The sequence below is a fragment of the Mus caroli genome, chromosome 11, assembly GCF_900094665.2.
Source record: "Mus caroli chromosome 11, CAROLI_EIJ_v1.1, whole genome shotgun sequence".
NCBI classification, from domain to species: Eukaryota; Metazoa; Chordata; class Mammalia; order Rodentia; family Muridae; genus Mus; species Mus caroli.
In genome coordinates, this window is record NC_034580.1 from 79,754,578 (window position 1) to 79,777,429 (window position 22,852).

General features: G+C 49.3%; 1 protein-coding gene and 1 long non-coding RNA gene across 8 annotated transcripts; one reads left to right on the plus strand and one right to left on the minus strand.

Moving 5' to 3' along the window:
* Nucleotides 1-1,033: 1,033 nt before the first annotated feature.
* Lhx1 (LIM homeobox 1) lies at nucleotides 1,034-8,595 on the minus strand. 3 transcript variants are annotated; one of them, XM_029483116.1, is made up of 6 exons: nucleotides 8,033-8,545; nucleotides 7,064-7,310; nucleotides 5,109-5,335; nucleotides 4,738-5,015; nucleotides 3,322-3,487; nucleotides 1,034-2,966 (listed from the first exon to the last, which is right to left on the minus strand). In XM_029483116.1, exons 2-6 carry the CDS (start codon nucleotides 7,231-7,233, stop codon nucleotides 2,587-2,589), a joined length of 1,221 nt encoding a protein of 406 aa, XP_029338976.1. In that variant the 5' UTR covers nucleotides 7,234-7,310; nucleotides 8,033-8,545; the 3' UTR covers nucleotides 1,034-2,586. The 3 variants fall into 3 exon arrangements, with proteins under 3 accessions (XP_029338976.1, XP_029338977.1, XP_021033713.1); XM_029483117.1 differs by having other exon boundaries at nucleotides 7,064-7,313; XM_021178054.2 differs by having other exon boundaries at nucleotides 7,064-8,595.
* A 104-nt stretch (nucleotides 8,596-8,699) lies between these two features.
* On the plus strand, nucleotides 8,700-21,506 carry LOC115032309. Of its 5 annotated transcripts, XR_003837962.1 has the most exons (6): nucleotides 8,700-8,808; nucleotides 16,339-16,412; nucleotides 17,455-17,635; nucleotides 18,574-18,661; nucleotides 21,024-21,146; nucleotides 21,367-21,506. It is a non-coding gene; the product is annotated as an uncharacterized LOC115032309 (long non-coding RNA). The 5 variants fall into 5 exon arrangements; XR_003837963.1 differs by lacking the exon at nucleotides 21,024-21,146 and having other exon boundaries at nucleotides 8,704-8,808; XR_003837961.1 differs by lacking the exon at nucleotides 21,367-21,506 and having other exon boundaries at nucleotides 8,704-8,808; nucleotides 21,024-21,352.
* The last annotated feature ends 1,346 nt before the right edge of the window (nucleotides 21,507-22,852 follow it).

Here is a 22,852-nt window from a genome sequence, read left to right on the forward strand (position 1 = left end):
ATCATAGGAGGGCAATGAAATATAGCTTACTCTAAAGCCATCTCTACAGGAAAGATAAACTTGGCTGTGTCTTAACAAAAAACGCAAACAGTGCTAGAAATTGCATGCAATTTAATGCAAAATGCTTGATTTAAAAAAAAAAAAAAAGGAATAATCCAGGCTGAAATCTAGCCGCTATGGTAAAGAAACCTTGGGACCCTAATATTAAAACTCAAACACCCACACATTATTTTCACAGAAGAAAACATTCACATGTCTTCCATTTCTAATGACAGTTTGGGTGGGAGTTAACTATTCCCAGGCCCTCTCTATTGGCAACCCCCAGTTGCAATTTGATTTCTCTATTGGTCATTTTTGTTCATCTTCTGCAGAAACTTAATATGTATCTTATGCCAGGCAAAATAGTTTCCCTTCTGGGGAACTTCAAATGTAGCAAATACTATAAAAATAACAATTTCCTATCAGTCCTGTGAAAAGGATTAAAGGATCTCATTCTAGTTATATTTTACATTCATTTTCGGTTATCTTTCAACCCACCAAATTAGAAAGCAGGATTATCTATGGAAAATGAATTGAAGCTGTAAAAGACTCGGTCTAACTGTATTTACAAGTATCTGACATTCACAAGTCTGGCTTTGCCAGTGTAGAGAGAAGCCGGGGTGTGTTGTGTTTGGGCTCTCTCCCCTAATCACAGACCCGCACCACTTAGTTGCAGGGTGGGTTTTTTTTTTTTATTAAGCCATGGATTTGATTCCTATTTCCAATTCTATATTAACTTATTAGCAAACTTCTCTTCAACTGTATCAGTTAAGCCCAGAGAATGCAAATCTGTATTTAATAACAGCAGGAAGCCAAAGAATGCTTGGCTGGCTTTGGGAAAGAACTTTACCCAGAGTCAAGGTGAAAATAGATCGCTCCCATCTAGCCTGCCTTCCTACCGGCCTGAGGGTCCAGTCAATATCCTACTGGGATTTCCTTCCACTTACTGAAAACATGGACTACCACACCAATTATCTAAACATCAGGTTTTCTATTTTTATTAAAAACTCACAAATTTATTCAACATGTTTTCTTTCATACAGTGAATGGTCTAATATGCACTGGAGGTCACACAAGCTTAGGTTTATTAGAACAATAAAAGACATATGAGAAATTTAATATATAAAGAAAAAAGTAGCAGCTGTTGACTGCATATTTGACCATAAAATTTAAATATTTTGGACTTTTATTTTAAAGACACAAAAATAAAACCTGTGTGGGTCTATATAAGTCATATTAACAATTTCATGAATGTTTAACAGGACTAAAAGTTAGCAAAGATTTTTTTTTTAAACCTTGTAACACTTTTTTTTAAAACACTTTCTCAGGTTGCTGGTGCCAGGCACCATTACAGTATTTGTGCTATAATTTATTCTATTTGGCAACTGTCTGAATATCATGTTTTTCCTTTGCCTCGTGTAAACACCTTTTTACATACTAGCACAGTGAGCCGCAAGCCCTGCAAATCTGTCAGAACGTCTACAGGAAAAGAAAAGGAACAATTTTGGTTGATTGCTCAAAACAGTTTGTTTTTGAACAAGAGGTTTCAAAACAGGATATATTAGTAAAACACTGAACTCCTGAATTTAACATTGTACGTAAACAGTTGACTGTTTTTAGTTCGATAGTCTTTTCTTTTTTTTAACTTTCATGTGAAGGTAGAATACTTTTTTTGAAGAGGTGATGTTCAAGTCATTTTACTGAGAGGTCTGGCTGGAGACCATCCTGTGGAGAGAACGTGAGTGTGAGTGTGTGTGTGTGTGTGTGTGTGTGTGTGTGTGTGTGTGTATGTGTAGGGAGAGAGAGAGAGACAGAGACAGAGACTGGGAGAGAGAAGGAGAGAGAGAGAGGGAGAGATGTGAAGGTAGAAGAGTTGATACTGAGGGCTTTACATTTAGAATTTTGCAATTTTGGCGAAAACAAAAAAAAATAAAAAACTCGGATAGACAAAAAAAAAACATATATATATATATATAGTCCCACCTGATGCACAGCAGGTCGGTGTTTCTGAAGCTATTAAGAGTTTGTTGTCATCGCTGAACTCTGAGACAACACTAAGGGATCTCCCAAAACTAGAACTAGAACCCTCTGGACTGGAGCGCCCCTGACATCTTTTCCTTCCTCATCTGGCAGAGCGCGTCTAGGAAGGTCTCCGTCCCAGTCTCCTGGCATTGCCCAAGACTGAGCGAGGCGAGGCTTCAGCTGTCCAAGACGTCTTCCCATTAGTCAGAGGAATCGCTGCTGGAGTCTGTCCATGGATCCAGGTCACGAAGGTGGGGATAGCTCGGAATTCCCCTTCCGGAGCCCCAGTTTTGCCAGCCAGTGTGTGGATATACCAGCTCTACTGTGAGGTGGATTTGGATCCTATTTTGGACCCCCTTTGCTATCCAGTCTCCCCAAACAGACTGGTCCCCGAGGCTGAAGGAAGTGGAGCAGGAGGCTTGCTTTTTTTTGGGTTTTTTTTTTTTTGTCTTTTTAATCTATTTTTCTGAAATAAAAGCTCGTCTCTGTACAACCACGAGCTCCCGTGGCCCATGTGAGACCCCGCTACCACACGGCTGCCTCATTCATTTCAGGAGGGTGAGACAAGTGGTTCCCGTAGCTGGCTCCACCATTGACCGACAGAGATGAGAAAGGTGGACTGGGCCCGAAGACCTCCGCTGACATGGAGTGGAGAGGCCCGGGCAAGCTGGGCTCAGGACTAGGCGAGTCCCCTGGGGGATGTGCCAGGATGTCAGTGAATCGCTGCGCCTCACTGGAAGGGTGGTGACCGGGCAGCGGGTGGTCCAGACCTCCAAGGGGCGTCCCCGAAGGGCCAGATGATGGCACAAAGGGTAGGTCCACTGGCGTCTGGGCCTGCGAGGATGGCGGCCCTTGCGGGAAGAAGTCGTAGTTGCCTCCGGGACCGTAGTACTCACTCTGGTAATCTGCGGACCAGTGGGAGAGTGAAGGGAAGGCTATCAGGCGCAACCCCGAGTCTAGTAGCACCCACAAGTTACAAAAGCAGGCTTGCCAGCGAGCATCGCTAGGTGGCTCAGGAAACTGGCTGTTTGTGGGGAAAACGAGAGCAGGCTGGAGACTTGGCACAAAACTCTTGGAACTGCTCCCTATCCCGGACCCTCTTCTCAACGGTGTTGGGACTTTGGTCACATCCCTTGACTTGCTCTCCAGCCTTCGCCCTTACACCTCGACAGAAAGCAAGAGGTACCTCCCGCACTGCCCACCCGGATCCTGCGAAGCCCGCACAGCCGGGGCACCGCCTTGCCACTCAGCCACACTCACCTCCGTAAAAGGAGAAGGGGCCATTGGGGATGAGTTCGCCCGGCTCCAGGCGGTCCACCAGCGGCCGCATCCGGCGAGGACTGCGGAAAAAGGCGTGGCGCCGCGCGCCTAGCGCGCTTAGCTGTTTCATCCTCCGCTCCTTGGAGCGTCGATTCTGGAACCAGACCTGAAGCGCACAGGCACAATGTCAGACCGCGGGAAACTCCACTGGGCAGCCGGTGTACAAAACAGGGCCCAACTGATTCGAGGGGAGGAGGCGTTAGTGTGTGTGTGTGTGTGTGTGTGTGTGTGTGTGTGTGTGTGTGTACGCGCGCGGATATGTTGGTCTCTGAGTAGGACCAGGCTAAGGATGTGCAGGATTCCCAAGAAGAGCATCTGAGCATCCCAAGAAGAGCATCTGAGCAGACTATTGCCTTGTCTGACTTTGCAGTTGCATTATCTTAGGAATCACAGATATTGAAACACTCCAAGATAGTGTCACATGCACGGCTCCCATGTCAGGGTCTCTTGTAGCCCCTACCCCATATCATGATAGTGACAGAGACTCATAAAGCCTCCTGCTGCTTGTTTCCCAAGGGTAGTGACACCAAAACCCACGGTCCCACAATCCGCTTTTCATACCCACACACAATCTCCAAGTGCCAAATGTACTTAGCCACAGCCTCTCACCAATAGTGACAGACACACAACCCCATATTCATGAGCACAGGTTCACACAGCCTCTCTGAGACTGACTGCCCCTTTCCAGCACTAGGACAGGCACAATCAGCCTCCCAGGCATATTCACCCACACCTTCACCTGGCTTCCAGGCACTCTGATCACACAGTATAGGTAAGGCCAGACTCCTAGTGCCTGAGCCACACGCTGTCTGGCCTCTTCCCAAGGCAAAGGCCCAGCTTAGCCTTCCCATCCTACTCCAGACAGCATCTCCGGAGAGCTGAGGAACAATCTCTCCTTCAATACATGGTACTCTGTCTGCATGGGAAGAGCAACTCTCTGTTCTGAGGCTTTGCTAACTGGGGCACCAAACTAACAAATTTGGGGTTGAGGAATTAGAGAGCTGGTTGTGCAGAAACCAGAATGGAATGACTCTGGAACCCACAGCCCGCTTCTAAAGGGTGATAGAGGGACTGGATATGTACAGAAAGATGGGTGCTAGCTGTTGTCCATGTAGTCTTGGACCTTGTGCTTTCCTCCTGCTTTATCCTGGGCTCCCAAGCCACTCCCTACCCTTTAAGCCACTACCAGCTCTGTGGGTGTTTTCTCATGTTCTACTTCTCCTAGGCCTTTCTAGACTTTTCCTAGCCCCAATCATTTCTTCCCCAGACCTTAAGAATTCTCTCAGGATCAGCTTAGGTTCCTTTAAGTGGCCATTCGAGCCTTTGAGAGACAGAGTGACAAACCAGGGTTCTGACCTGGATAACACGCATGTTGAGGCCAGTCTCCTGGGCCAGTTGCTCACGGATATGGCGTGTGGGCTTGGGTGTAGCTGCAAAGGCTGCCTTCAACGTCTCCAGTTGCTTGGCTTTGATCGTGGTCCGGGGTCCCCTGCGTTTGGCACCTAGGTTCTGGTCATCATTCTCATTGCTACCACCTTCCTTATCTGAGACGTTGGCACTTTCAGAGTCCTTGGCATCATCCTGCGATGGATCTTGGGAATCCGGAGATAAACTAGGGTCACTGCCTGTGGTGGCTGGGGAGAGGGGAAAGGATTGGTGAGCAGGGGTCTTGGCGGGCTTTCCTCCCCCATACCCGCCCTCTAGCCAGTTGGGAATCCTCGCCTCACCCGAGTGGAGGCTGTTCTCTTTGGCGACACTGCTGTTACTCAGGTAATCCTCTTTACAAACGAACTTGTTCTCATCGATGATGTAGAGCTCCTCGCCGGTGGAAAGCTGCTTGTTACACATCATGCAGGTGAAGCAGTTGAGGTGAAACACTTTGCTTCGCGCTCTGCGAACCAGATCGCTTGGAGAGATGCCCTGCGCACAACCGGCGCATTTGGTACCGAAACATCTGCGTCAGGTGGGCGAGAGTTAGGAAGAAGTAGGAGCCGGGATGAAATAAAGACAGCCAGGGAAGAAGTTGAGGTGGGGAGAAAATAAATACAATAATTTATTAAGCAAGCGAGGGAGCAGGAGAGAATGCGGGACATCAGGGAGAAAGGAGGAAAATACATTCGGTTAGAGTTAAGGACCCTATCTCTAACCTCATGTCTAGATATTGCCCCCCCAAGAAAAAAGCGTCGCAGGAAAAGGCCTCGAAGTGACTACGAGGGCAGAAGGGGAAACAGAGCACATATTTCCCGGTTATCTTCAAAGAAGTTAAATCCAAATTAAGAGCTCCGTAGAAATAAATACCCCCCCCCCCCGCTAACTTCCGCTAGCTTTGCCTTTCTTTCACCACAAAAGGACCTGCGCTCAGGCGGGGAGTTGGCAAAGTCCGATCTCGCGGTGAGTAAACAAACCCTGACTCCGAGAGCCTCGGCTCCTGTAGCTGGGCTCTTGCCACGCTTTTGCGCAAAAGCCTGGCAGATTGGCGCAAGCGGGAGCTGACGCCGGGTTGAGCTGGCTTTAGGTGCCCTGCTGAGCTTTGCCGTTAGCGAGGCCTCAAGGGCCCCACGGGCTCCGCAAGCCGGTGTGGCTTAGACTCTCAGACTCTGATTCTGCTTTCCAGTGTAAAAAACCTGCGCAGTCTGCAGAAACTCCGAAACTCAGCCTTTCCTCAACAGCAGATTGCACCGATCTTTGCTTCCGGGCTCTTTTGCAAACACAAGCCGCGCGCGTCCTGAATCGCCTCTGGGGACTGCGCTTCCAGGGCCTTTGGGCAAATGGAGGCCGGGGAGCTTCGAACTCTCCCCAGATTTGGGATAGCCTCAGAAACCAAGACCAAAATAGCGAAGTCAAGTGTGGGATTTCAAATCAGTGGGAAATATAATTTACATTCGGAGCCATTCTGTTCTGTTGAGTTGTGATCGGGACAAAGAGTTTAAGAAAATACATGTAAAATGGTAAACAGAAGAAAAATTTTCCGGTTCTAACGAGCCGAGTGTCCGCCAAGAGGTGGCCTTCCTTGTGGGGCATTGGCTGGAAAGGCACGAAGAGGAGCCTGAGCATTGGTCTGAGGCCAAAATCGAACCACACGGTTCTCCCAGGTCTATGCTTAGAGGCCAATCCACGTTTGGTGGGAGACCCGTAGGCATACAGGATTGGCCTCAAGGTCGGGCTCTTTATTGTGGCTTTCTGGGCCACAAGGGCTCTGTAGTTCCGACAAGATCTATAAGAGAAGTAAAAGGCAGGAACTGGAATAAAGCTGGAGCCTCTAAGCTCAACTCGGAGAACCAACAACCTGGGAGAACCGGAAAATGTCTTTGGTTGCTGGAGAGCTTGGCTTCGGGAAAGGCAAGCGAGAGCTGCAACCCCGAGGCTGCTCCACCTCTCCCTCGCCTTGTTAGGGTTGCTGAACTAAAGCCGGCTCAGACCCTTTCTTCCCAGGCGCCGGCAGCCAAACCCGGACCACGCTTTCCAGAACCAAGTACTACAGCTGATGTGTTTATAAAAAGATAAAGAGAAAATGAATATATCTCGCAATACCGGCTAGCTTCCTAAGAGGTAGAAGCGGGGGGAAAGACTGGGCTGCCCTAGTAAAAGGCAACTGCTAGAGCCACACAGACCTCTGATCCGAAGCTGGCCTGGAAGGGCCCATGGGGAAGGAGCAACAGAGGTGCGGGAGGGAAGTACTCACCGGAAGAAGTCGTTTTTACAGTAGAGCTTGCCTTCCCGGGAGAAGCACTTCTCGGTCAGGTTGCATTTACATTCACAGCACTGGACGCACTTGACGTGCCAGGCCCTGTCCAGCACGTTCAAGAGGAAACGGTCCAGGATGGGCCTTTTGCAGCCCGCACAGTGCACCATGGTCTTTGGTTTGGTCCGGTGAGGCCCGGAGCGACAGGGCAATTAGAGTCGAGGGGATGACTTCTGAAGACAACCAGCTCCTCCAAAAAGAAGAAACCCTCTCTAGTTGGGCAAGCAAAAAACCCGTACTGGCAAATCAAAATAGGGAGAGACCAGGCTGGTAGAGGGCAGCCCCGGAGTCCCGGGGCAGCGGGATGGAGCAGCGCCACCTCAGCTCACCGGGCGAGGAAAATCAGTCTCAAGCGAGCAAGAAAGCGGCTCTTCTGCCCAAAGCCCGAGAAGGAGTGAAGGTCACCGAGAGAGGCGGCGGGACGTAAATAAATAAAATGGAAACAGACAAGGAAGACGCCAAGAGCTCAGGATTCGGGGAAAGCTGGGTTCTCTCCAGCTTGAGGTAGAGCTGTCAGAAGTCAAAGTGCATCTGCTTTTGTCAGAGTATGAAGGCAGGTTGTGTGCGTGTCAGACTGCCCACCACCAGGTTTTCCCCTTAAAAAAAAAAAACACGGAAAGAAAAGAACACGGGAGTAGAAAGCTTTGGATCCTACATTGCCGGCTTCTTGCAGTGAGTTGGGACGCTCTGGGCGCCCGCGCTGGGCCTGGGGAGGGGGCGGGGGCAGGCCGAGTTGTGGGGGAGATGGCGGGTTGGGTAGGATATTTTGGTGATTGTAGTTGTTGCTTAGGTAGCCCCCACCCCTTTGGAGAGTTTTCTTTTTTGTGCCAGTCAAATATGGTAAGGGATAACTTCGGGCGGACGCAGCCGGGCGCACTCGTTCGCTCCCCACCGCCCCAGCCCTGTCACCTCGGCCGGTGGCCTGCCAGGCAGTCTGCCGCGTCCTCCGAGCGGCCCTCCCTGCGCTTGGACTCCTTCTGGGGAGGCAACACGGTCTGGCTCTTCACTGCGCCTGGCGGAGCATCCTGGCTTCAGTCACAACTCGCGGCCGCTTGGGCGCGCAGCCTTGCATCGCTCGGCCCACGATCCCGCTGCCTGTGTTCCGGCCCCACAGTCGCTCGACTTTTTTTTTTTTTTTCTTGTTCCCCCCACCTCTCTTTTTGTGCGGTGGCAAATCTGGGTTTTCTTTCTAGTCTCCTTCCTTTCTTTTTCCCTCCCTTTTTCTTTTCCTTGGTCAACGCGAGAAGCCAAGGGAGGGGGCGTCTTGGAGAGCTTTAGAATGTCCTGGGGCTGCGGCTATAGAAGGCCAGCGGCTGGAACAGTTTGGCGCGGATTGCCGGTGTCGCTGTCCGGCCCGCGGGTTCCTTGTTGGCTCTCCCCGGGCGCGCGTCCCTCGGTCCCTAGTCTCCTGGCCCAGTCTTCCGCGAGTCTCTCCCCAGCTCCAGCGGCTCGGTCACTGCTCCTGGCTGTTGGCTGAGCCCTGGAAGCCCCCTCGCCTTAATGCAGCGCCCGCCGACGTCACGGCAGCCTGTGACCAATCAGCGCCTCGCGGTCCTTCTGTAAACCATTCTGCGTCCCCCCCGGCCGGGGAGAATGCGGGGAGACCGCGTTTAGAGGATCAGTGGCGGCGGGCCCGCGCGGTGCCGGCGACTAGCAGCGAGGTGTCCTGGCCCCTTCCAGGTTTGGTAAGACGTCCGTTTCGGCAGCAAGGATTGACAGTAGGCGGGAGGAAGCGCGGAAAGGAGGCGCGGAGGAAGTCAGTGTCCTGGGTGGGGGTAAAGGCAAACCTATATATTTAAAAAAGTCTTGTTGGGATTAGATTGCAGCTAGATCTGGAAGCTTGGGAGATCCTAGTACACTGGTTTTGCAATTCACTAGGTGTTGATACCCTGTCCCTTGTTTGTTTGGCCTGGAAATTGCCCCCGGCGTAGCTCGAGTCTATGGAGAGGTAGGGGGCGCTTGGCAGCATAATCTCGCCTTCTGTCTCTGTTTCGGTGCCTCCTCCCCCTGTCCATCCAAAGTCCACCCGGCAGGGAGTCTGGGAGACACGAGTGTCGATCTCCCGCTGCGCTCACTTGGAAAGTTGATTCGGGCGATTTCCTGATGGGGGCGGGAGAAACCGGAGGCCCGGCGCCAGGGTGGGAGAAGGAGTGGGTGGGGAAGCGCTTCGGGTGAGGAGCTCCAACTCTGGCAAGAAGTTGTGAGAAAATTGTGATCCGGAGACACCTTTTACAAACAAAAACAAATGACTAGGTGGGAAACAGCGGGGCTCCCGCAGCTGGGGGGAGGTGGTAGCAGCGGGGAACTGCACCGTAGCAGCAGGGGAGGGAGGCTTGTGGCGCACTGACCGAATATGCCTGGCTTCCATTCCGGTCATCCCTTTTCCAGGCTTCGAACAAGTTCGTTTCTTCGGACGTCAACCGACCTACCAGAGTTTATTCCTTAGGGATGTTACACTTTTCCAATTCTGTCCACGTTGTAAATTCCTGGCCACCGTCTTTGGGGGACGGCGACGAATCTGCTTAAGTGTGGAAATCGATGCGGGTCCTGAGGGCTTGAGCTTTAAGAGTATTCTAGTTCCCAGGAGCGCTCCAGTTATGCGTAGCACCCCCTCCCCAAGCTTAACCCAAACTTTTCTCCAAGCGGTGCCACTTCTGCTCTTATTTGGGGGAGGTGCTAGGAAAGCCCATTTGATCAAACTTGGAAGGACCCTGCAGCCAAATCTAGATGGAATTTCAGAATCTGCCTTTAGAGTTATTTCATCTATGAGCCTAGCAGATCTTCTACAGGGCTAAATTAGGAGAAAAGTGTGCAGAAACGCGGTTGGGCTGGCAGTGAATCCGCATCCACTAACACAATACCCTCTTCCAGCGAAGAGAGAAGAAGCTGTTACTTATCTAGCTTTTGTTTGATGGGGTTGTTGGGTTTTTATAGGGCTGTGCCAATGACCCCTTTTCTCTCTCTTGCACCACCTGGCAACCCCGAAACTCATCAGCAGCTCTGGTCTTCCCACCCGCATGATCTTTGCTTTGTAAATCCAACCCGCCACGGCCTGCTTCACGAGCCTTCTTAGAGATTTGCTCCCACCCACTCCCGACCTCTGAGTGCGGGACCTCTAAAGCATTCTGGGTACCCCTGTCCACATAGTGGAGCGGCTGTGGACCAAAGTAGTGCAGCCAATAGTTCTCGAGCATAAATCCCTCTCCTGGTCCTTCCTAGGCTTAGACTCGGGGCTGATCAGGATAAGAAGGCGACCTTCCCACCTAAAGGGCAGGTTTGAACTGAGCGCCCGCAATCTTCCTGCGAGCCTAACACTTCCTAGAACAAGTCGATTAATACCCAGAATTCTGACACCCCAGGAAGAGCCAAGTGAGGAGCACGAGATCCTGTTATCCCGACGACTCCCAAGCGGCTGCCAAAAAGAAGGGGCCGTTGGTCCCTTTACTCTCCATTGCCAGCTGTTCCAGAACTAGCTGCTATCTCGCTGGACTCACCAGCCCCTCTAGGGAATCTGTGAGTCGCCCAAGTCGCCAGCGGCTCACACCCCGCGCTGCTGGGCTACTTCTCGTGTAAAGCAGAGGGTTCCGGGAAGGAGGGACTAGGAAATTGCTGTTGTAGGAACCTGTAGGGTCACACTGTACTCTTTTGCCCGACTTTTCCGATTTGCATCTTCCTTTGGTAGTCGAGGGGGAGATTGTTTAAGTAATTTAGGGTGCAATGACTTTGAGACCCACTTATGGGAGAGAGGGCATCTTTTAGAGACCTGGAGTTGGGGTGAAGACAGGATACTGGTTTTAGGGCATAGTATTCAGCTGGTCTCCGTGTCCTGATGGTGAAGAAAACGGGCCTCAGAGTCAATTCCGGCCTATGGTGTGTGTGTGTGTGTGTGTGAGAGAGAGAGAGAGAGCGCACAATGCAAGATGTGTCTCTTGATTCCTTTATTCTATGTTTCAAATCTAGATTTAATGTTTTCACAGTGACAGAACACACAATTAACGTCCTCCATTCCACCGGTTCCACTGAGCTCTTATTTTGAAATGTAATCAGTAGTAGAGACAAGGAGAGAAAACTGACCCAGCTTTCTAAATCTGTCGTCTCCGAATCCACTGAGCTCTGCTCTGTGTGTGTATGACCTCTGAAGATGATCCCCAACCCCCCCTCCTCACCTAGACCCCTGAGCAGTCCACCATCTCAAGTACTCCCGTTTTCCTACCCTCCATCCTTCAAAGTCACATAGACCCTCTGCCACTTATACCCGGTGGGTGTCCAGAGATCCAGTTTGAACGCCTAGCCATCATCATTCAGCCACCACAGACCTATCACAGAATCCCCTCCACCTGACTCCCCACGCATAGTGGCTTCCACCACCAAGGTTTGTCTTCTGAGAGAATTCTCAAAAAATCAGCTTGTAAGGATGGAGAGACCGTGTCTCAGAAATGGGACTGGCCAGTCCTCCTCACTCACACACCCCTGATCTTCCTCGCCTCCTGGGTCAAGAGCCCTTGAATCCCTATCCTCCACCCCACCACAATGATTCCCACCAAACAGGGGCTGTTCTTTCTTAGTCACTGTCACTTAGTCACTGCTGCTATTTAATTCCCAGAGAAGCTGATCTCTCTTCCAGTCCAGACCATGGTCCCCAGGAAAGGGCGAGGAGGCCCCAGGGGCTGCCAGCCTCAAAACCAGCACCACTGGTCTAGGGGAAGGAGGGAAGGAAGGAATGGAGGGAGGGGGGAAGGGAGGAAGGAAAGAAGGAAGAAATGAAGGAAGGAAGGAAGGAAAGGGCTAGCTAGATGCGCCCAGGACTCCTGCTATCTGGAGGCTACACAAACTCTGCACAGACCTGTGAAGCCCCAGTTTATACAACACAGGGAACTGCTCAGCTGGAGTCTTCTCTGATCCACTGTCCCCCGCCTCTCTCTCTCTCTCTCTTTTTTAACCTCTCCCGAGGTTCTCTCTCTTAATAAGCAGCTTATATCATTGTGTCTTTCCTGAACACATAGTAAGGGAGTGGTAGGAGAGGGGGCAGAATGTTATTCTCTACACTTTCCCAGACAGAATCCCAATCCAAGCAAGGGCGTCTGCTCTCCATCACCGCTTTACGGAAGGTGAGAAGTTGGGGGAGGTGCGCCTTGCAGCTGTGCCCGCTTTGCTCTTGGCGGCTTTTTCTAAGCCGAGCATGGACAGTGGTAGGGGAGGGACCGCGATGCCAAGAAAGGGCAGTTTCCGGGCCGACCGGCCCGGGTGTCACGATGTGCACCTGACCTGAGTAAACAATCCAGGCTGTCCATGAGGGTTTGGCGGGGGAGGGGGGGCTCTGAGCATGGAGAGAGGGGCGGTTAGAGTTGCGAGGTTGAGCGCGCTGATCTCAGTCGCTGCTGAACAAGGGTAGTCACAGAAGGGAGAGAGGGTGCGTAGAAGGAGACTGAAGTGAATGGAAAGGGCGGGAAGAAAAGGCAATAAAGCAAGAGTATGTGGTGGGGAAGATGTGTGGAGAAACACAAGGAAGAGTAAAGCAAAGAAATGGAAAATACGCCCTACTGTAACCCCCAGTGCTTGAGCTCAAGGGTACTACTCAGTGATGTCCAGGCTAGCCTGAGCTACAGAATAAGACAGTCAAATAAAAATAAAAGGTGGAGAGAAGCTAAAAGCAGAGAATCCTAGGCTCCCAGCTAGGGTTGTCCACTGGGACCTCAGTGTGCTGTGCGTATGACAGGCGCATTCCTGGGCTGGAGGCAAAGAGATTGGAGTGTGTTTGGTGGGAGACTTAGCGCCTGTGGAAAGCCTGTGAGCAGTGCTGGGCAGGAATCCAACAAATAAATAAAACGTCTAAGACAGCGTGACAACAATGTGTATTTGGGTGCGTGCCCATGTTCCTCTGTTTGAGCACACACTTGCACCGGTAAGGAAGACAAACGGGGCTCCTGCCTCAGAGTAATTAATCCTGTCACTAATTGACTCTCTCCCCTTACCTAATGGTGGTGGTCACTGCTGATATCTGGAGAGATATCAGGTGGGAAGGGAAGGAGGGAAGGAGACACCCCCCCCCCTTCCAAAGCTAACGGCCTTTGGGACTAAGAATGGGTTTGTCCTCAAGTTGGCAGCTCTAAGTTGGTATCCTCGGGTCCTCCCCTCCTTTTTGGACAGAGTTCAATGGCTGTTACTACCTTGCCTGTCTAGGTTTGGGGCAGTGTTAACAAAGGTCTTCTTGGCATAGAGTGGTCAGATCCCCCACACCGAGGGCTCTGCACCGGGACGTAAAGTCTCAGCTGGAAGCCATCCACTATCCCTCTGCTAGACATAGCCCACATGGCTGTCTCCAGCTCTGCCTCTCCCATTCTTCCCCCAGGGGAGGTCATGAGTCACTGTTTATTCTACCAGGACCAGGGATGGATGTCTCCTCAGTCCCTGACAGAGCCAGAGCCGGAGAGGTTTAGCATGGGTGCCAAACTGCTTGAGAAGGATGGAGAGACAACAGTAGAAGGGATGAGGCTAGACCAAAGGTGAGGGAAAACTTGTAGAGTTATGGAAACCCATTCAGACATAGAAGTCCACAGAGCAGTTGTCATCTGGCAAGGGAGAGGTTCCTGCTGGGTAGGGAAGAATGTGTAGGGAGTGGGAAGCCAGGTAGCTTCTAGGCTTCTGTGACAGTATTAGACTATGTGGCATGGGAAAGGCTCAATGCACACCTTCAGGTCTCTGGACTTTGGAGCAGAAGCAGAGGACTGATCTGTCATTTGGGGGCTGAGTTGGCTGAAGAGACCCAAGGTCCACTGTGAGCCTGTTGATGAAGCTTCCAGGCTTTGGAGTGTGAAAGTCATCTCCGAGAGGTCAAAGCATTGCTCCTGTTGGCCTCTTCAGAGGCTATGGAAATAGATTCAGAGACTGGGGTGGAGGAGACACAGCTTCTTCCTTGGGAAAAACAGAAACAAACAAACAGAAACCAACCAACAGCCCCACTAAACACAATTCTTAATCGACCCTTGGGGGCATTTTTACATTTGACCAAAACAAGTCCCCCAAGCAGTAACACAGAATTCCTTATAGGGACTAGAGGGAGAGGGGGAGAGGGAGAGGGAGAGGGAGAGGGAGAGGGAGAGGGAGAGAGAGAGAGAGAGAGAGAGAGAGAGTTGAGAGTGATGGGAAGACCAAGAGAGCCTGGAATGGTAGAGAAGGTGAGATACTTGCTTCTCACAATTGCTGTCATGCTGAGAGAGAGAGAGAGAGAGAGAGAGAGAGAGAGAGAGAGAGAGAGAGAGAGAGAGAGAGAGAGAGAATGAGAATAAAATTTCAGGACAGAAAGAGAAGGGCAAATAAAAGGCAAATAGAAACCAGAAAGAAAAGAAAGTGAAGAAGAAAGAAAAAAGGCATGGAGGTGGAGAGAGACTATAATAAAAGAGGGTGAAGGTGGCCCCAGGAGGCTGGGCCTCGTCCCAAACCATCCGTCTTCATTGTCTCCGTGTGTGCAAAGGCAACTCCAGCATAAGGAAAAGCCACTATTGGAGCCGCGGCTTTATTTTATATCCTATACATCAGGAGGGAGGCAAAGCTTTATTTTCGCCAAGAGACAGATATTTTATTTCTCTCTTACGGTTTTATGTGTGAGAGATGTCAGGTTGCCACAATGGATAGCTAATGCATAGGCAAGAGGAAGCCGTGTTGGCATGCTGTGTGTCATGGGGTCTTGAGGGGGGGTGAGCGGGCCTGGGATTTAGGGCTGATGGGACACTCTGGGGGATTTCTGCTAAAACATCTCTCTTCATAAATCCACAGGCATGGTCAGCTCAACAGGGAGAAGAAGGAGTTTTAGAGGGAAAAGAGTTGGGCTTAGTAATAAACGAACACACAAAGGAACCGCTTACCTTCCAAGCGGCTTGGGCAATGGGGCAGGCAGGGGTTCCACTAACAGTCAAAGGGAGACTTGTTTTAGGAGGCAGATGAAGAGGTGAGAAGTGATGAATTAGCAACCTAGAACCTAGAAATGGTGCCTTGCACATTTATAAATACATCTGTAAATAGACCAGGCATCTAAGGACCCACCGGGTCTTATCTTTAAATTAAGAGCCACAAGAAGCAGAGGAAGACCGAACACACTTGCCACTCACTGGGAGATGTGTTCCTGGCAGAACTGTGTCTGTGTGACTCTATATGTCCCCTTCTTCAGAAAGATGTTTTATAAACCTTTTCAGAGCCTTGGAGGGAAAGAGCCATTAATTTGCAAATTATCTGATCCGTACAAGGATCAAGGTGCGTGTTTTCCAATGCCACCTCTCATGTCTTGTGTGGATACCCACATGCACACACAAACTCATTATGCTGTGAACCCTCCAGTGTAGCTGCCAGATTAGAACCCTGGGAAAGCTCCTTTCTGCCCACCTGCCCCACATTAATCCCCAAGCCTCAAAATGTATAATGTTCACATCTTTAAACCTCAGGAGATGGGGTAGAGGGTTGCATGGAAAGATAGTGGTGGTGTATAGGAGAGTCTTTGAATTAAATGTCTATTCTGGAACAGGGCTCACCAGCTTCTCTCCTTGTGAGCCTCACCCTTTATTTTTTCAGAGGCCATTGCCTAGAGGAGTAACTTGAATTCATTCTTGTGGGTTGCCAATTATTTGATGTGTTGGTTTGTAACGGTCGTGAAGCAAAAAGTTACATTCTTCGTCCCGTTTCCGAGGATCTTAGACAGCACAAGGGTTCTAGAAAACGAGTCTTGCTACCTGACCACACTGTCTCGCAGCCCTTGAAGAAGCTAGTTGGGCCTCAGTTTCCCCACCTGTATGCAGGGGTTTGGGACTGATTGCTGAGGTCCTTTCCAGCTCTGACTTCCTCTGACCAAATGAGATAATGTGTGAAAATACTTTGTAACCGCTAAAGCCGAACGACTGTCAGGTATTATTATTACGATTCTAATCAATCCTTTCTCCACACAGATCTTGGCCGTTTAGCGTCAGCAAGCAGGCTAAAGAGGGCCCAAGTGAGAAAGCTTAGCCGTGATGGGAAGGCTCTGCTGGGGATAGAAAGCCCCTGCATCTCCAGAAATATTCTGTCTCTGTGCTCTGGGAAGCCCCAAGGGCAATGGTGGGTCAAAGGGGGAGCAGCAAGATGCACCAGGACCCATTTCAGTCTGTGCAGAGGGTGTGTTTCTTCAAAAGCAGTATTTGTTTTCCGAGTGACTGACACCGGAAGGCGATTTGCATTTTGTGTTTTTCCAGGGAGAATGGAGAGAGCAAGGTGTAGCTGATTAGCAAGTTAATTATTTCAGTACCCCAAGGGTTCATGCGTGGTGGTAAGTTGTCCAGCTCTGGTGTAATTTCACAGTCTGTGCATTTCTTGGTGAGCACCTGGGGTGCCTGAGTCTGTCTCTTTCTCCATCCACCTGCCTTGTATCTTCCCGACACACCTGGAGAAAGGGGCAGGGTCTGGGGTGGTGGTCGGTGTTATATAGGTTGAGGTTGGACAGAACTTCTGAGATGCCCTCTACCTTCAAAGAATGCTCAGTTCCTTATCGCTTTCTTCGTCACTAAAATATCTTGTTTAATAAATGTTAATGAGGTGGTTATCAGTAAGTGGGGTGGCCGTGAGGTGACACCCCAGATTCAGTCTGGAGATAAACTATGATGGAGGAGCCCATGCTTGGCACCTCCTCCTTCTGGCTCAGCTCTCTGAGAGCTCCAAGCTCCGTTTGATTTCTCACCTCTGGCCACCACCTGTTCAGCAGCAGCTTCCTCCAGCCTGACCTCCCCTTAGGGAGGGGAGGGAGGATTGTGTGGTCAAAGGGATGGATACCTTCCCCCCAGAGAGATAAGTTGGAGATGTGAGCAAGAGGGGCAGAATTAACAGCTTTAGGCCTCTGCCTCTAGGCCAGCTTCCTGCTCCCAGGATGGGAGGGCCAGCCCCCTGCCTCTCCTTTTGAGCCAGGCAAAGGGAGGGCTCTCCAGTTTACTTAAGAGTGGTCCCATCTGCTCAAACTGGCCTTTCATAAGGGGAGGGATTTATGCAGTGTCCTTGTGCTTAGACCTGGGATTTGGCTGAAAACCTTGGGCCTCTGAGAATATTATCTAATGCTGGGATGCTCTGTCATAGAGATGATTCATCATTTTGTCTTTGTGGAGTGTGTGTGTGTGTGTGTGTGTGTGTGTGTGTGTCTGTCTGTCTGTCTGAGTCTATGTCTTTATGTCTCTCTGTGTTTTTGTGTATCTGTGTGTCTGTGTGTATTTGTGTCAGTGTATGTGTGTGTCTATGCATATTACTTTGTGCTGTTCACACTTTAAATCTAAATATTAGGGAGACTTATTTACTTCTGTTTCTTCTTTTCTATATTATCTCAGGAGATGGCCTTGGGAGAGCAACCTCTGGACCTCAGCAGTGTGAGCATGACAACAGTACCCTGTGGTGCTGTCCCCACTCAGGTTGGCTACCATCCCTGCTGATGGAGAGAGGCTGAAGTCTGTCCGAGAAGATAGTGCCGGCAACTACTTAGCTGTTACTAATTGTATTTGCAGAGTAGGGGTGAGTCCAATTCCTACTCAGATTAGGTTTAGCCTCCCTGGCCTCACAGTGCTGGGATGTTTGCATAGGACAGAAGGGAGCAGAGAAACTTCAAGGGCAGGAAGATGGGCAGAGGGAGGAGTTCCATGGATCAGCCTTGCCCAAGTGGAGCCCAGGGATGTTAGCAACAGGACACAAAGGAGAGCATTGGGCTTCCGTGTGTCCTGGGCAAATCTGGAAGAACCTGCAAGTTGTCATTTAGTTATCTTCTCTGGGATAAAATGTGATTTCCCTTCAGTGTCAGTGGCTGGTGAGCTCTTTTTCCAGAACCTTCTTACTGACACCTGAGTTTGACCTTTCAAATGGGGACCCTGCTTTCCCAACTACCTAGCTTTTCTTTGCCTTGGGCAAAACAGCTTATATCCAAGTCCCCTGACCAGCCTTAATTCTTTGTTTTGTTTTGTTTTGTTTTGTTTTGTTTTGTTTTGTTTTGTTTTGTTTTGTTTTGCAATACAGGGTTTCTCATCCTGGAACTCACTCTGTAGATCAGGCTGTCCTCAAACTCAGAGATCCACCTGCCTCTGCCTCTGAAGTCCTGGGATTCTGGCAGATCTGTGCCTGGGTGCAAACTTGTTCTCATTTGGGCCACAGCAAGGATATAGTATCTCCTTAAACAAAAGAAGCAGGGGTCCAGTATAATGCATCTTCCCAGAAAAGATTTGCCAACGATTTGATAAATGCAATCTCTATTCCCTCTTCAGAGTGAGTAGCTTTGTCAGTCATGCCAAGGGCCTGCAGAAGCTGTAAGGTTGCTTGGGCTGGTCTTCCTCTTTTACTCGCACTGGAGTTTGGGCCTGCTTCTGACAGACTAGGAGGAGCAGACACATTCCAGACCCAGAGCCTGGTGGTTATCTCTCCCCAGCCCTAAGTCCTTTTTCTTTTGTTTCCACGTACTACAGATGCAGAGGCCTCCCAGAGAAGTGTGAAGGGATGGGCCTTAACCAGGGTTGAAGAAAGAAAGTGAAGAAGGGGAGAGCCCAAGGAAAGGTGGGGACAGTTGGAACTTTTGATTACACTGGTCTACTTCTCATGTATCATATGCTATGATCTCCAAATTCCACATTTATTGTAGCTGTCTGCAGTGTGTACGCCCCGGCCGCATGCTGCTTGGCTAAAAAAGTGTTAAATAAAACTGTAAGAAACGCTACCAGGGCTTTGCATGGGTTATTTAATTCTATCAGTGACAAACAACACTAATATGCAGCCTCTCGCCCGGCACAATACCATGTTTCATTTATATGTGCCGAGACATATTTAAGCATGAACGATACTGTTTCCCAACACATACATTTCCCAGTGATTACTTAGAAGTGTGATAGAAACGGCAGAAACCTCTCTCACACATAAACCTGCACCATCATACACACAGACTGCCTGACATATACACATCTTCTGTGTACTTCACAGGAAAATGTAAATGTGAATTTAACATTAGGCACTTGTATACCATTCCAGGTCCGTGTACCATTTCAGAGTCTCTAATGCATTTGTACATACTTTTTAAACATGTATTTGGCCTGTCACATAAACATCAGTGGGTGTAAAACACATCTGGGTTTTTTTTCTTACACATACATAAGTAATTATTCTCAGTGGTATGTTCCGATAGGCAGGCTATGTGCTCCATACTGGACAAGCCTCTGTGCAGGTACCTAAGCATCTTTATGTGTCTGTGTACATGTACACACCACTAACACCACTGCCACCCCTATGCTGACATTCACTCCGCTGGTTTATCTAGCCGAGGAACAAGAATTGTCCTGGGACACTTGGTGGCTGATGGACAGATTTAGAACCAGGAGTTTGACATGTTTTTTCCTCTAGGAAGCCAGAGTTTCTTGAAGATGGAAAACTTAGAGGAACAGGGTAGAAATGTCAGCCTTCCTGGCCTCTGACAAGACCACAGAAGCACAGGGGTAGGGGATGGAGTTGGGAGGCTGGTATGTGTAGACAGATGCCCTCCCTGCCCCCCAGCCAACACCTCCTTCTCCCCTTATACCCCCTCTTCCTCTCTCAGGAGGGTTTTACTAAGTAGACTAAGCTGACCTAGAATTTGTGCTAAAACTTCCCCAATGCCGAGATTACAGACTTATACTGTTCCACCACGCTCACTTTAGTTCTAGAGAGACATATAAGGATTGGAATAGCAGGTCAGTCTCTCTGTCCTTCTGCTACGGGTCAGTTATGTGTACGTCTCTCTGTAAAGTGAACTATTGGCCTACATGAGTGGTTCTCTTCCCCGGTTGATTCCCCAGTATAATCATCAGGGAAGGTGTTTGTTGTTTGGTTGGTTGTTTAAAAGAAGAACAAACCAGGTACCCAGACTCCAAACCAATTCACTCAACATCTCTAGCATCTTATTAAAACAAAACAAAACACTAAAGAACACTCCCAAGGGATTCCATATTCAGCCAAGGTTGAGAACCATTGGTCCAGATGTCCTCTGAGGTCCTTCCACCCCTAAAACTTTATATCCAGGAGGACTTTTTATATCGAGAGTATGATACTCAACTCCAAAGTCCTCTGCTGGCTATTCTAAATTCACTTAGACATCATAGAAAGTCATTAAAAGCATTCTTTCAACTTAGAAAGAAAATCATTTTAGAAAAAGTATAATTGCCTGAAAAACAAAAGCAAAAGCACATATACCTTCACTTCTATCTCTTGCAGGCCATTTGGCTCTCTGACTCACGCATCCAACTTTAATGATATGACACATATGCAAATGATGTAAGCCCTTACCAATCGATCAATGGAATAGGTTCCTTTGGCTAGGCACATATTTCCTGTCTGATTCCTTACCTAACCTGTTTTGATAACATGCTATTCTTAGCAGAGAAAATGAGAAGACACGGATCCCGGGTAGAGTGCTTTTTCCCTCCCCCAGCTGGGATTCAGAGAACAGCAGCCCCCAGGCCCATGGCCCAGTTCTGTTGCTGAAGGAAGAAGCATTAAGCTGTGTGTCCTGGAAAGCTGCTCTCAGACCCAGGCCTTTGGGAATCCCACAGTAATAGTCTCTAGCAACAGTTCTTGAAAACAAACCCACAGGAGGAGGCTGAGCCAGGCTGAGGCTTGGAGACAAAACCCCACTGGATGTCCAGGCAGCCATCTATCCCCACTGGAGGATGTTTAGAGGAAGGCACTCATCCTGGTGTGGGGTACCCTCTGACCCCTCAGTGTTAGCACTAACTTGGGTTAATTCTCAGGTTCTCTAAGACTAGGTCTCTTTCCCACTGTCTGCTTGCATTGGCTATCCTTTCCAAACATTATTAAAAATAATGATCACATTTCTATTTTTCATCCTCCTTTCTTCTTTCTCCCCTTCCTTCTTCCCTTTGGTTGTAATTAGAGATGGAAGCCAGAACCTTGCATATTCTAGGCAAATATTCTACCACTGAGTTACATTCCCAGCCTGGACCATTTTCTTTTGGAACATGCACCAACATGGCTCCCTTGTGCAGGCGAGCACTGAGTTAGTGGTCCAGCCTGAGGAAGGCCTTGTTGGGTCTGGGCTGTGATGCTTTTGTGTGTGTTCTTTTGCATATGTCCACTCCGTTTGCCTTTTGGTTTTTTTCTCCCTTTCATTTTATCTCCTCCCCTGATGACATTCTGAGTTAGGCTTTGGGTACAGGAACATCTTAGCCCCAGGAGTGCAGGGCCCCTCCTTTCCCTTTCTGCCCTGTCCTCTGCAGGGTCTGGTACAGAAGAGGGACCCCAGATATGGTACAGAAGCCTTGGATCCTAAATCTTGAGCTGGAGAGCCCCTCCTCAGCCTGCTTTCCCTGGGCCTGGGGAACATCACACCCCAGGATGCCCCAGAACATGATGGATTCCCCAGGTACCTTCAAAGGGCCCAGCATTTGTTTGCAGTGTGGACCTTGAATCTTGCGCTGGTCATAAACGTTGTTTATTTTGACGAGGACCTACTGAAAGGGGGCTGTGGGGCAGGGAGGGCAAAGAGAAATCAATGGGGGAAGATCATAAAGCCATTAGCAGGGTAGGGCTTGTAGGGGTCATAGGATCATAGAAATTTTCTGGCTAGAGAGAACACAGGCCACCAGAAAGGTCAGAGATGGTCATTATGTCATCAAGAGGCCTCTAAGGGCCACATGGGGCTAGAGGTGGGGCTTGAGGCCTCTTATGTGGAGAATCTTCCTAGAAAATGGATGTAGGGTATGGGGCATGACCCCCCAGTAACCTTCTACCAGGTGGGGGAGGCCGGGGGTTGCTAAACATGATGGATTTGCCCTCCTAGGGTGAAGAACCAACTGCCAGTTACATAGCAGATCCTCCTGCTCTGGGGAATGGGCACAGCTCCTGGGTAAAGAATTTTGCCTCTACCGTTATTTACTGAAATATATATATATGTGTGTGTATATATATATGTATATGTATATATATACGTATATATATGTATATATATACGTATATATATATATATATCTCAGGTGCTGTACTTAATGTTCTTCCAGTACCTTGTCTTTCTCAGCCCTCAAAATAATTTGGGAAACATATTTTTTAATCTCCATTTTGCAGCTAAGAGAAGGGAGATGGCTTGTTCAAGGTCACACAAGTCACAAAAGAGGGTGAGATTAGACCTTACTCTTAGATTTCTTTTTTCTTCTCTGTCCCTCTCTGTCTCTCTGTGTCTGTCTGTCTGTCTGTCTGGTTGTCTCTCTGTCTGTCTCTCTCTCTGTCACTGTGATAGGGAATGAACGCCATCTAGGACACTAGTCACATGCTATACCACTAACCCTCCAAACTTAGGATTCTTCAGACTTCACCTGACTGACCTCCTCCATCTTCTCCCATCCACTCTGGTCCCTTGTAGCCCCAGAGACCAAATGGGAGAAGGGTCCCCTTCACTGTAAAGCACATGGCGATTGACAGGAAGCTCGGGGGCAAACGTGTAGGGCAAGACAACAGAGCCTCTAACTCTTTCTTGGCTCTGGAATAGACTTGGCTCATTCTCTGGAAGATCTTGCTCCCACAAGCCCACGCAGTCAGGAAACCATCCTGATCATCTCACCCTACTGGTTGACTCAGACCAAGTCACTTAACCTCTCTGAGCCATAGTTTCTGGACCCACCTCCAGAGCTTTGTGGAAGGTGAGAATTGGTAGCTGATTTTGTTTGTAACTCACACCCATTTTGTGTCAGAGCTGCGCGACCAGGCTGG

Bases quoted from the DNA above. Each gene is read 5' to 3' on its own strand.
- Lhx1 (XM_021178054.2), bottom strand. From the start codon at position 7,233: ATGGTGCACTGTGCGGGCTGCAAAAGGCCCATCCTGGACCGTTTCCTC. The intron at 5,336-7,063 runs GTGAGTACTTCC...CACCTGACGCAG, and splicing joins TGTAAAAACGACTTCTTCCG to ATGTTTCGGTACCAAATGCG. The intron at 2,967-3,321 runs GTGAGTGTGGCT...ACTGGTCCGCAG, and splicing joins CCCCTTCTCCTTTTACGGAG to ATTACCAGAGTGAGTACTAC.